General features: G+C 40.2%; 1 protein-coding gene across 5 annotated transcripts in view; it reads right to left on the bottom strand.

Moving 5' to 3' along the window:
- Positions 1-5,623: 5,623 nt before the first annotated feature.
- DCAF5 (DDB1 and CUL4 associated factor 5) overlaps positions 5,624-14,266 on the bottom strand; it is a 67,364-nt gene continuing 58,721 nt past the window's right edge. For all 5 annotated transcript variants that reach the window (XM_027891724.1, XM_027891722.1, XM_027891723.1 and 2 more), the window contains 2 exons: positions 13,915-14,042; positions 5,624-7,664 (listed from right to left, as the gene is read on the bottom strand). In XM_027891724.1, the coding sequence (XP_027747525.1) occupies positions 5,871-7,664; positions 13,915-14,042 (1,922 nt within the window). In that variant the 3' untranslated portion in view covers positions 5,624-5,870. The remainder of the gene's footprint in view (positions 7,665-13,914; positions 14,043-14,266) is intronic.

Here is a 14,266-nt window from a genome sequence, read left to right as displayed (position 1 = left end):
CTTGCTACTGGCAACCATGCTGGCTGCAGGTGGAAGTAGTGATCCCAACTGGGTAATACAGCTGTGGCTAGCCCGTTCAAAGACTGATGGGAGGTCTGGCTGTGGCTTCTCGCTTGTTCAGATGAGTAATTTTCAGCTGTCCAAGGTCAAGTGTGGTAAGTCAATTCTGTTACTATGTTGCTTAGGCTTTTAGGAACCAGACTTTGAAGCATGATGAACTTTTATTCAGAACTGAATTGGTATTTAGTGTATGAGGGGTTTGTTTGTTTTTAAATGTATTTCTACTCCTTTCCCCTTCAGAATTCAGTTCTGAAGCTCATGCCGTTTTCCTTTCTGCCATATATCCACATTTTAAAGAGTTCAAAATGTATCCCATGAGTATTTTAACCTTAAAGGCTGAGCTAAAGCCAAAGCTCTTTGAAAATATGCATTAGGCTTTCCTCGAGGCAAGTTTTGTCTCAGTCTTTGTTCTGGAAGCAGGTCACTGACACACAGGACTTTCCCAAAGATCATATTGTTTGATCACTTTGAAACAGCCAAAATACAAGCCCTGTATGTATGCAAGAGCTGGTGCTTTCAGCTGTTAATGCTGCTAATAAGAAACCATCATTTGTGAGGTAAAATGCTGCAGACCACTGCCTCATAGTAATGTGGCCCCATTTACACCTAAACCATATTACACCTAGAAACCAGCAATTCCCATAGCATATGATCATGAAAGTGCTAGACATATAGCCAGAGGCATTGTCTGGCTGTGAGGGACCTGGTCCCCCTTCAAAAGTTCAAATTCAGGCAGCTTTCTGCCTGGTTGTAGGAACATACAAAATTTTTTTACTCATTCTCACCATACACTTCCTAAAAGCCACTGTGCAAGTGGCCGCTTCAGCAAGAGCACAACTCTGATCAGCTCTGGAAGCAGCAACAATGCCAACCTACACCTGCACAGCTACTCCAGAGCTGCTGACAGACACACCAGGCTAGAACTGAACAGGAAAATATTCATGAGATAGAGAAGCTGAGCCTGCCAGCCATACCCCAGAATGAACAGCTCACTGGCTCGGGCACTCACTCAGGAGGTACATATTATGTGTCTACAGGAAAATAATAAATAAAATCATATCCACTCTACCCAACCTGGAAAGGACCATTCTACCACGTTTAAGAAAAATGGCATGTGTACAAGACTGGCTCAACATCTCCATCTTGCTCTCTGGAACAGAGATCACACAAGGTGGACATGGGAAAAAAGAATTCTTTAGCATTTTCTTAGGAAACCATAAACCAACAGAGCTGGGCTCAAGGCTCTGCTCCAGGTATTTATGGAAGTGTTTCCACTCCCTTTGCATTTCAGACAAAAGAAGGATCTCCACTCCTGAATAATGCAATATGCTGATGCTTAGGGTGCTCAAGTGAACAGCAGGAGGCCCAAGTTCATGTTCTTGACTTCAATCAGGCAAAGTACAAACATCAAATTCAGACTGCTTATTTCCTGCGACCACAGAACTCAACACATCTGGGACCTTTCTGCTTCTGACCTGCATAACCATTGAAGAAAACTTAAGCAAATTTTGTATGTATGCACTGGATGAGGTGTTAAGTTTTTTTGTTTGTTTGGTTGGTTGTTTTAATTTTTTGGTGTTGGTTGGTTGGTTTGTTGTTGTTGTTTTATTTTCCTTTTTTCCCCTAAAGAATTGCCATTTTCTCAGATGCTTGAAACAGAGTTCCTGTTCATAACAGTATAGCATTAGCTGGGCTAATTAGTGGAGCCCAACACAGCTGCAGGAGTTCACTCATGTGTTTTATAAACTATGTATGGGCTAGAATTAGCTTATTAAAGAATTCCTCAAGAACTCTATGCATGTGGACAGTAATCCAGCTGTTGCAGCTATTTGCATTACTCTGGTACTTTGCTGACCCTGCAGCACAGCACTGAGCTCCCCAGGTCTGACCAAGACATTCAGAGAATCTGAGTGGGTGAAAATTAGAGAAAGCATCAGGCCTAAAGGGCACCTCTGTCAATAGTAGTGCCTGTAAAAAGGAGATGAAAGCTCACTGACATGGATTATTTTAACTCAATGCAGTCATAACAACAATCCTGTCTTGTTCTTGTCTGCAATAAATTAACTGCAAATGAAAGCAGCCCAAGACTTTAGTAATATCAGGCCACATCAACTTCTGATGGCCACAGTAAGCAAGAGATATGTTCAGTAGGATGTGACAATGCAGGAAAGTACAAGATTTCAGAAGTGGACTTAACTGCATTTATCTGCTTTAAATATTGGAGGAATAGTGATTTTCTAGCTACCAAGTGATGTGGGTTATAAACAGAGACAAGGATCAATTTTCAGTTACTTATTCTATTATGAAACTTGCGGTGAAAAAATCCACTGCAAACAGATTGGAGAAAAAAAGGCCCAGAATTAAGTCATCCTTCCCAATTATTATTCCAACTGAGACAGGCTGTATTACAGAACATACTGCAAACAACTGATATGTCCATGGTCAAAACCTGTGCTCTTCCATTCTCAAGGCAGCTGTATCTTTCTGGACATGCTTTGTCTGCAAGACAGCTGCTTCTAAACAACTTGGTGTCATCTCCACTGAGCCACTCACCTTGGAGAAGACTTGCCAGCTTTGGTAAGACAATAACTTGAGAGCTGGAAAAATCTCAGATGAACTTTGGTTAACAGATCTCATATTCTCCTGCACCTCTGAAAGCAGCCCAGATAAGCCTTGGGCTTGCTGCTTCAGAGGAAGAGTCAGCTTTGACTTTCTCACAAACAGGTTGGCTTGACGTTAATGCTTTAAACAGAGCTGAAATAAGCAAATACAGTCTGTGAGACTGTAGAAATAAAAGAATTTCTTTAAAGTTCAATAATTTCTTTAAAGATCAGGGAGGGTTTTTCTTTCCCACTAAGGTTTTCTGGAAATGAACTGTACAAGGTGGCCTAGCAAATTTCCTACCATAACAAGCTGAATGGTAAGTAAATAGTGACTAACAGGGTAGTTCAATATTTACACAACCTTTTTGTTTCTAAGTAAATGGTAGATTATTAGAAAGGGTGAAATCTCTTAATATAAACTTGTAATGTTTTCCACTGAACTGCTTACTCCTCTCCCAGAAACAGGGAGTGACAATCAATCAGAAGAACACACCAACACTCACAAGGAAATTGCCCGCACACAGCACAGTGAACAACCCAGTGTAGGTGGGAGAGAGCAATGCATGGAATCAAGGACAAAGCAAAGCAACCTGCACAGAGCAGCTCTTCTCACTGTTGGCTGCCCGCAGGAGACATGTTGCTGCTTGCTTGCTTGCTTTTCTTTGGTCTTTACCAGGCAATGGAGCTGCCTACTGCTGATAACACTTGTTTATGTGAGAAGGTGAGCGCACCGCTTCAGAAGCTGCAGTTCTTGTGTGCACTGAAATTTCCTGTGAACAAAAGGTTAAGATCACAGCCTGCCTTCCCCCTCCTGCTTGTCAGAAACTAGAAATAACAAGCATACAGACAGCTTGGGAGGCTGTCTTTGGGAAAACCACAGCAATCCTTTATGTCCAGAGCCTGTACAGGAACATGCAAGGAGGTTGGATTAGATGACCTCCAGTGGCCTCTTCCAACCTTACTATTCTGTGATTCTGCAACACCAAGTCTGGGAGCTTTTATTCTGCTTCTGAAAACAAACCAAAGAACCAGATAATGAAACACAAGACATTTGAGAAAACACTGGGAAGTGATGACAATGTCAAAGGAGAGTAGAGATGCTCATTCACCAGAAGTGACAGATGAGAAAATTTTCCAATGTAAAAAACTTTTCAAAAACAAAGCGAAAAAGTTTTGACTCAGCAACCTGAAGATTTTGGCTAAAACCCAGCATTTATAATATGATGTTACCAAGGAGAACACTCCCATAGTGATCTTCATTGCAGTGTTGTAAAATATAATCAGTACAGAATTATTTTTTCAATAAGGTAACAATGTATCAGAGCTTGATCTTATTGCCACTTTTGCTTGTATTTGCGAACACCCCTTTGCCTTCCAGCCATCTTACATGCTTCTTAAACACTACACCTTATGCTTATTCCAAGTTCTCACTTGGCAAAGCAGACTCAGAGTGGGCAGACAGCCAATGGCACACAGTAGTGGTAAGACAATGTTTCAGGTTGTGTTCTTCACTCTCCCTCCCGTACCTTTCTCTCTCAGCATCCCTTCTGAAGTGCTCCTCTACTATCAACATGTTTTAACCGGACATCTTCCTACTTTCCCCAGCCACCAGGGAGCTGTGCATATGAAATATTTATTCTGAGGCCAGTGATCTACAGCAGAGTACGGCTAGAGTTGGATTGAAAGCAAAAATCTCCAGTTCCTTAAAATAAACTAACTCTTCCTCAGTACTGGGCTTGAAAGCCTTTGAAAGTTACTGGGGTTAAAAGAAGCATCTCTTTCTGTTGTCAGCACTGCAAAGCACATGCACATAATTTTTATGTCCTTTATAGGTGGTTTGTTTTCCCTTCACACACTGACTCCTCTCACCTTGTTGCTAGGGAAGCAAATACAATTCCACCAATTCCAACATGCCAGAACTGAGATGACTCACTAGATACTCCATTGAAAACAGCGCCCGGTTAAGAAAGGACTCTGTCCACACGAACAGTACTCCAGTTCATGGCAGTCAGAGCTATGCTCTTGCCCAGGTTCTGATTGCCACACTTGGAGACCAAGTTCTCTGAAGCTCTCCATTACATGCACAACTCTGTCAAATACATCTACCCATATTAAATTTTAAATATTAACAGCAGAGTGGTGAAAAACCAATCCTGATCTCCAATCCCAACCTGTTTTAAGCTTTGGGCTAAGAAAACTGCTTAAAAAGCAGTTTTTAGACTTTACCAAGTGTTGCTGTTAACACAAATCAGTTACGTTATCCATAGTTCCGCTATTTTCTGTTTGGCCTACTGCTTCTCAAAAGTAAGAGCACAGAGGAAGGGGAGGGCATAGTAAAGATACATTCCAACACTCAGAGCCATATTTTAATAATAATAATAATAATGCATCTCTATATGTTAAGATCACAGAAAGACATGTTTCAATGCCTGATCTTTATTAGCCCTTGGTTAGAATGAGGCCTACAGCACAATACCTGTCCCTTGCCAAACAATCACATATCAATAGAGTGATGATACTGTGTTATTCAGTTCTATTCTTTAAAAAAACCCACAAAATTGAATATCACCATGGGAATAGTCTAAAGTTTATTTTGGAAAGAGGCTCATTTCCTATAGCTTTTCTGTTGGCATAAAAATAATGTCACTGAACTGTATCAGAAGCAAGTGCTTTATGAAGTATCATCTTTAAAGATACCAGCCAGTTCTGAAAATATCCTCCCTAATGGTTGCATTTCTTTAGTTTCTGAAGCAGAATAAAGGGCCCAGAAAGGCTTCTTCCCTGTTTTCCTCAACAAGAAACACACCCCAAGGTACCACCAGTGTGATCTAATTCCACCCTTCTTCAGCCTGCAATGTGTAGTAAGTGTCAATATGGAAAACTTCCTCCTTAGATTAAACCTTAGAGCAGTCATCCTGGTTGGCTGGCTGAACAAATGACACGTGTTCACACAAGAATAATTCAGTCAACCATCTTAATAAGGATTTACTTTAAACAGAACCTTGTATGGGTACACTAGACTCAGTCTCATTAAGGAGCAAGTTGGATTTTTACACAGCATGAACCACTGGCAATCTAAAACAGACCCACTTGAATGGAATGGAGAATCAAACACAATGTTTCAGACCCAAGCTCTATGTGCCTTTAATACTTTCACTTTCCTTTTCTTTCTGAGAGAGTGCACACTACGACAGACATTTGCATTTATCATGTTTTTAACTTCTTTTCTAAGGATGAACTCTCTGAATCTGCGTCTTCCAACTCCGCTCTGTGCCTTTTCAGTCCTCCAAGAGATTGAGTGCTCTCACTGCCTGCAGGATGCAAGTCAGCAGTATCCTCTCTTGTGCTCACATTGTAGCTGTTGGAGTCCATTTCAGACAGGCAGCAGTCTTTGTGCAAGGTCACACCCACCTGTACAAGGTTGCCGTTATCAGCATTTGAGTGCACCTGTAGTCCTTGCGTCACAGTCTCCTGCTCTCCAAAACTCTGTCCGTTGTTGAAGTGTGAAGGGTGAAGATGCAAGTGGCCATTATTGTAGTTAACACAGGAGGGGTCAAGGCTCCTCTCCTCACTGTCATCAGTCTGGTTTCTGGAGCAGTGACCTGACATGCTACAGATCGTGACAGCAGAGAAGGGAGGGGCCAGTGAGTGATGGCTTGATGCTGGTTGACAGTTCTGACTATTTTTCTGTTCCACAAGTCCTGCAGGTTCTTCGGTACAACTATTTAGCCCTTTGCAGTTAGCTTTTCCATTGAGCTTTTTAGTCTCAAAAGAATGCTCTGTACCTCCACTGCTAGTGTCTTCAGACGTGTTTTCTTGACCCTCCATTCGTCGCTGATTGTCACATTCATAAGCTTGACCATTACTAGAATTTTCTATCACACCACATTCTTTTGAAGTTTCTCTGTTGTGGCTTTCAGCAGAAAGAGCTGAGGAACCTTGAGGAATTACTGAACTTAAGTTCCTACAATCTTCCTTAGTTAGCGAGCGTGATGCACTGTGCCTTCCACTGGTTCCCGGTTTCCCTTCATCGTTCTCTCCATCTCCTCTGGAGGATTCACCATCTTTACTAGCTGAATATGATATGTAAGAATAATGAAGCCATTTGTAAGCTTTGTAAATCTTTCTCTCCACTGATTCACTGTCTGAACAAGGAGACGTCCTTTCTTTGAGAACTTCTTTGTTGGCCGAACTCCTTTCTGGTGAAGAAGCTGGGGAAGAAGAAAGATCATCTACTTTGATCTGGGGGTAATCATATATGTCCTCCCCTATGTAGGGAGTTACATTCTCCGTGTTAGTGCTAGTCCTTTCCTCCTTTTGCACCTTCTGGCGCCGCCTCAGGGCATTGCGTTGCCTCATGGATGTGCGTCTTTCATTCAGTTCCTCTTCATCTTCTGTACTGCTGCTGCTGCTGGAACTGCTGGATTCGTTCTCCGGACTCGGGGACGGTGGCCGTGGGAAAAGGTCTGTATCTAGTTCTGCCTCACAGGTATTGTCATCAGAGTCAGACTCATTGGAAAGGGCCAGGAGACGTTTATCCTGATACTTTCTCAGTGCAGACAGCCTCTGCTGACGGGAAGCTACGTCTTCTCTGGCTGAGGGGGATGCAGTCGATCTTAAGGCCCTTAAGTTATAGGCAGTTTCATCAGACTCTTCAGCCACATGCGGTGGGGAGTGATGCAAAGAGGTGGAGGACTCTGACTCGCTGTAAGCGGAGCGTTCACTTACTCCTGCATGGAGCTGTAGGATTGTGCTCTCACTGAGGTCACTGTCTGAATCAGAACTCCAGCCCTCGATCTCCCGGCGCACAAGAGAGTCAAAAAAGGCCATCATCCGTGGGTCTTCCTGGACTGACTGGTTGGCATAATCGTGGGACAAACCACTACCACTGTTCAACACAAGACTGATGTACTCTTCATGAGTGTAGAGGCAACGTGAATCATCCTCAATTCTACCATCCAGGTCCCCTGTGCAGTCAGGCTGCTTGTAGGGACTCCAGATCTGGAATGGAAAACAAAACATGTATCATTGAATCCATAAACTCTTATAAGCATTTGAAATGAAACAATACTCGAATACCCAGAACAACTGCAAGTTGCAGATTGTCTTTACTAATTTTCACCCCTCAGACCCATACTTACAAGTATTGCAGAGATGTGGTATTTTTGCTTCTCCTTTACAAAAGTGTTTTTCCTGCATTTACTTCACCCATCCAGAATCTAAAAGCTCTCAGACTGCAAATTATCCATCATTTCAGTAATTCATCGTGTAATGATTTCTCCCAAACTGCAGGGCTGTATTTTTATATAATGGGGAATGCTTATTCACCAACAGTAAGAATAGTTTGTTGCCTACAATACAATCTTAGCACTAATGAAGGCACTTGTTTCCCAGGAAACTAGAGTTGCTTGTGTGGTGTAGAGTAATATTTCATCCAGCTGCATGGTCAGTCACACCTGATCAGCAGGCAAGGAGCTGAATGTATGAGGATGAAAAGCAGAGCTGCACTACTCCCTTTAGGGAACAGTTATGAAGAAAAGAAAGCATCCAACATCCTCTGAAGACTCAGCAGTAGTTTCAATGGGGAGAGGTGAAGAGGAGTTTTCCTGAAAGCTACTTTTGAAGAGTAATGATTTCACCAATAGCAACAGTCTTGACTGTGCTGTCCATCTAGCCTTCTCTCACTTTTCCTAGTGTGGAGAAGGAAGAAAATAAAGGCTCACAAGAAGATCCAGCAATATCCCTAAGAAAATGGTAATCCATAGCAAAACTAGTAGTTAGTTGGATCTCCTCACCTTTCTGGTTTGCTCACAGATTTGGGGGCAATGTGATTACGGCATTCCATGGACAACCACTATCTCTTCGGTCTGGATGAATGGTTAATTGGATGAACAATGCCTTACCATAAGCAGAGCCATCATGTAGCTTAATGTTCTGCTTATAAAATATCTGATTTCAGTCATGCTTTAGTTTTACCATGCTAACAAACTCAGAGAAAAAAAAAATCTATGCCAGCTGTCTATACCAGGTTGGCCTTTTGGGATAAACTTTGGTGAAAACATCAAACTCTTTTCCCAACAGAAATTAATCAAGTTTTGTTCCAAGTAGACAAAGCTGTTAACAAAAAGAATATTTTTCTTGTGTAAATGGGATAATCGGCACTCATCTTACAGATGCCTAGTTAACAAATGCAATGTAATCTTATACTACTACGACAAGCAGTATAAAAAAAGCCCACAAGGCATTATGGATTCACTGAGATTTTCAACAGCGTGCAGTAAAACCTTGCACCTTTAATAATGAAAGCAAAATGAAATAAATTATCTTGCAACTACTTGTCCAGCACAGCCCAATTTAAGATGTACAAGTAAACTTCATTCTAGAATTCTCCCAAACCTGAAAGCCTTCTTCTGCAGACAATCATCAAGCTGCCTTTCAGAGCAAAGGTAAAGGAATCTTATATTGCATCAATCTGTTCCTAAGTACATGCCTCAATATCAAAGTGTATTTGGTATTGGTACTTAATTGCTATTTTTATTATTTGCAATAGTTAAGCAAATTGTCTTCCAATACAGTTCATTAATGTGACATTTGAAACCCGAATGAAGACAGTTCCTGATGCTTGGTTAAGCACAGCACTTAGGAGACATAAAGCTCAAGGAACAAGCATCAGGTCTGGATGAAGATAACAAAACCCACTCTAAGTCTACTATGTACAGAATTCCATAAACAATACCTAACCATTTCTTTGAACTATTCAAAAGTACGGAAAGAATCTTTCTTCATCCTTTATTTCCCAGGCTCCAATTTTTTAAAGTCAATGTAGGAAAGAGCCTTCTGTCAGTGGATTCAAGAGAGAGATTGCTGATTTGTGGACACACCAAGGTTTTGAACAGAAAAACAGAACTCTACTGCTCAAAGGACTACCCTTGAGATGCTGCCTTACTGATGAGTTATTTAGCATATGTTCAGTACCTTCTCTCACAACCAGTCAGATCTTTTCCACCTTTGCCCCACTACTGAGCATATCAGTAAGTAGATCAGATCTTTTTGTGTTTAACAGCATATACCTTCTTGTAGATGCTTCATATTGTGTGCTTGGACAGACAGGCTGGCACGCTACTTCCTAAAATAGCAGCATTAGATTGATCACTAAGTTTTGTTAAACCTTTTTTAAGCAAGAGAATTAGATTCTCTATGAACCAATATAAATGAAGAGCAGGAGTCTGCTCTGAAGTCCCTCTGGGAAAGGTCTGTTTTGTAATGAAGTCCATCTAAAAAGGTACATAAATTGTGCCCAGAGATATTCTATATCTTAGTTAGCACTATCACATCTTTCTGCTCCCTCTGTGAGCATCAGAGAAAACAGAGCAGTGTTAAATATTGAAAAGATATTACAAAGAGTCCATAGTGAGGCTTTTCCCTTGCAAGATAGATTTGTTCACAGAGAAGGATAAATAAGGAGTAAATAATAAAGAGAAGTCAAGAGAATTCTGGATGAATGCCTTTGTGTACAAGATCAGCTGCCTCTGCAGAGACAACCCTTACAATTTAGATATTTTGCTCTGAGGGAGTGCAAAGGCCTGCCAGAGTCCCAAAAGGAAACCAGACTAAGAATCTATCCTTGGCAGAACTGGAAGGTCTTTAAACTGACATCAACTGATGCAGTGCTCTTTGTGCATCTGAAATGGGCTCCATTGTAAATGGAATGCCTTTGTCTTTTTCTCATCCTCTGACTGATGCCATGTTGAGGAAGAATGTGAACAAATTGGTGAAAATAAGCTGGCAAATCATCCCACTGAAGCAACAATCTATCAAGTTCTTTCTCTGTCAGAAGATTAAGGAGCTGAACATGGACTGACTGAGGACCTGAGTACGGATATAAAAATAGGAACAATAACAGAAAAGGGGAATACAAAACTGGTTCTCTACTTCAGTAGAGATGCTTCAGACAGCATCTTTGAATTTTTTGTATTCCATGGTGGCAAAACCCCAAATTTTAAAACAAAAAAGTAGTTATGCCTGTAGCGTGAGAATAATTAAAACCAGCTATACTAGATTATCTGATTAGGCAGAGGCAGCTAGTCACAATGATATCAATCTGTCGCCATAGCAACATGTTCAAATAGACTTTGTTATCTCTGAGATACTCATGATTTTTAAACAAATGGGACCTACAACATCTAAGCTCAGTTACACAGTATTGCATTTCCAATACAGAACAGAATTTCTTTTTTAAAACAGTTATGCACTTCATCCATTTTATCTTTCCTGGAACTGTCTTCTAACTGCAGAATTCTCTGTGTCCTTCCTCTAAGCCCCATACATCAAAACGAATGCCTCATTCATTTCACCTGCAATTCAATCTGTTTTTCTGCCAGCACATCCCAATGTCTTGCACAGTTAATTGAGGGGAAAGTCGTATTTTTCTATTTTATATTGCTTTCGCCCATCGTGGTGAATACTCACTGCAAATGTTAATTTTAGTTCACAGCTGTGCTTTTTCATACAATTTTACTGAGGTCCAAGTTTCTGAAATGGAGGGCAATGAGCAATTCATCTGCGTTGATATGTCCAGAACACACTGTCTGGATCAAAGCTCTAGTGTCCTTTATTAATGAGCTTGTTGAGTCTTATTTTTGGTCCTAGCAGAAATCACCGAGTTACTGAATTGTATTCTTGTGGGTGCTTTAAAACAAAACAAAACTAAAGCAAAAAAAGCACAACCACAATAATCAAAACCATTCTTGTGAATACTACTCTTTTCTACAGGGCTAGACCTGAGATGAATTTGTATCTCATCTGCAATCAGAATTAAAATAGCAAGTGTGTTGGCAGAAGCACATGAAATTGGTGAATGGCTTGTCTGTATTATGCCTTCATGCTGGTGCTATTAGTTTCTCCCTTCTTGAATTACTAAATTTAGGCCAGTTAGTCTAAAAATTAAGGGTTCAGACAAATAAGTACTTGCATCCACATTTTTAATTAATCCCAAAGTTTCTATAATTGAGGAAATAGAATATCAACCAACCACAGTGAAGTTATCTTTTGTGATTTAATTTCACAAAGGGTTTTAGAAGACACTTAAAGGATAGTAAAAAGAAGGACACTTCTTAAGAAACTGATTAGAGGAAACAAAAAAAAACCCAAACAAAAATGAACAAAATAAGAAAACATAAAAAACCTAACTACTATTTTTATTTATGGCTCTTCTTGTCATCTCAAATTCTATTAGCAAGCACATCAAGAATTTGTATGGGGGAAAGAAAGACAGCCATGCTAGTGAAGGACTTGTCTTCCCAGCTGTTTTTAATGCAGTAAGTGTCCCCTCAAAACTCCTGGTTATGTTTTTCCTGTTTTGCACTTCTTCTAATGGCAGTTACTAGTCTCCAGCCTACCTACAGAAGCAGCTGGAATAAAGAAGAAATCACCATTGTATGGTCACCCACAAACTGCTGTTCACTACAGCAGTACCTTTAAAGACTGAACTCATGCAGATCAGACAAGAGATGAGCATTAAAACCACCTGATCCCCAAACAAGGTACATTGCAAGCTGAGACAAAAGCACATACAATAAAAGGGTAAGAAGTTCTGGCTCACTAATAAACTTAATATGTTAAACACCTTTCCCTTAATTTGTTTCTCGTTTGCAATGTTTGGGGAATTCAGTTGCTTCAAAGCAGCTACAAGAGTTCCACTGCACATACTGAGACACAACAGGCGTTCTCTTCTAAGGAAGCATTGAAGCAGAGGTGTCTTTGAAAGAGTTACACAACCTGTGACTGGAGCCTTAATCGAAATAACCTTTTAATCACTAGGCAAAAAAATGCCCTGCCAAAACCCTAGCAGAAGTACACAAAAGGAACACAGGGGATGTTTATACCAATGCTAATCCAACAGTCTAAGCACACTCATGCAGGAAGGATTCATAGGGTGAAGGGTCAGCAGATCTAAAATTCAAAAGGGAAAATTCAGGCTGCATGAATCAAGGTCCCAAAACAAAAAAAATGCCTCTGGTAAAACTGTTGTTAAACAGTGGCAGTTTGACTGCTTAGAAACTGAAAAATCAGTGAGCTGCTAAGACTGTTCAATGTACTTTTGTTCAAAGCCTGTATTTAACAGATTTGTGATCAAACCTGTCAGGCAGACACAGATGAAGAACAAAGTAGAAAAGCAAACCAAAGTACCAGTGGAAGACAGAAGAGAAGGGAAGCTGAACTACAGTCAGAACCCAAATGTTGATTCCAGCTGCAATGGCAAGTGATGCAGCTGGGCATTGGGCCACGGTTCCAGGATTTTGGGCCAGTTCTGCTCTGTAAGTTGCAGATCACTCAAACACTCCTTTGCAGGACAAGTTCACTCAGTCAACTTGTAGCTGATTATAGCATTTACTAATAATCTAACAACATTATTTACAGCCACATGCAGGTAAAATTTTCATGAAGTTTTTCAACAAATAGAAGCAGTTCTTATCCTACTTCAAAATTAAATGGGTATGGCTTCTTCCTGTTGACAGACGTAAATTATAGCAAAATATCTACGGCAGCAGAAGGCAAATTACATTAGCATAGCATAATCCTCTGCCTCCCCACCTTCAAATAACAAAAAGGTTTCTGCTTTGTTCACACAATATTGACTCTCTTTCTTTAAGGAAAGAAGTTTCAAAACTTAACAAAGTTTCTTATGTCTTTCAGTTGCACAGAAAAAGGTAAAAAAATGCCTAAAAATACTACTCTTGAAGCAGAGGAACAGAAAAGGTATATTGAACCAATTCACTGAACAAATATGTACAACAATTATAGAAGGGCTCCTGAGGCATTATTTGGGCCAAATTCAGCTGGGTTAGGCTAGGCTAAGGCTCAACAATACTCTTTGGAGATATTTTAATAAAATTTTAGACTACAGTATCAAAAATTGTAGGAGATCACATTTCACCTGTGATCAGAAGGACTGTTTTCATGATACTTCAGGTATATATGGAATTAAACTGGAGAAAAACTCGTTTTTGAAGGTACAAGGCCAGGAAATTCTGATCTTACCTCCTATCTCTGGAACCTTTAAAATTGAAATGAAGTTTAAAGGCGAAACGCCCAATTAAAAATTTGCATTGGTTTAGCCATCAAATGAGACATTTTACAAATGAATAACATAAGAAGACAGGATGGGTGTGGAAAAGAATGGCATTGAAAAAAACCAAAGCATTTCTTCCTGAAACATTGAAAGAACACATTTTTTGATAACTAATCTTACCTTTATAATCTTTTCAACACCAGAAGAACAGATCATGTAAGTGTGAGGATTAAACCGGACTTGGTTTACAATTGACCGATGACCTTTCAATACCATAAAAGCACCATTGACGACCCTGCCAATGCCACCTAGGGGAAAATAAACACACATGGACATGAATTATTAAATCTTCATATTACTTTCATCCATAATCATGTAAGATCATATTATATTTTGACAATCCACTTCAGCTTTATTTTTCTGTATTTTAAGGCCTGTGTTGGCTGCAGAATTCCAATTTTATGAGCAATGCCCCTATGAAAAGCTGCAGGTTGGCTGAAAAGCATTCTTCCTGCAAATTAGGACTTGGAGG

Source organism: Empidonax traillii, unplaced genomic scaffold (genome assembly GCF_003031625.1).
Source record: "Empidonax traillii isolate 1590-97213 ecotype Southwest subspecies unplaced genomic scaffold, ASM303162v1 scaffold328:size603334, whole genome shotgun sequence".
Classification (NCBI taxonomy): Eukaryota; Metazoa; Chordata; class Aves; order Passeriformes; family Tyrannidae; genus Empidonax; species Empidonax traillii.
The sequence above is the reverse complement of the archived record's forward strand: the minus strand, read 5'-3'. Positions and strand labels throughout refer to the sequence as shown.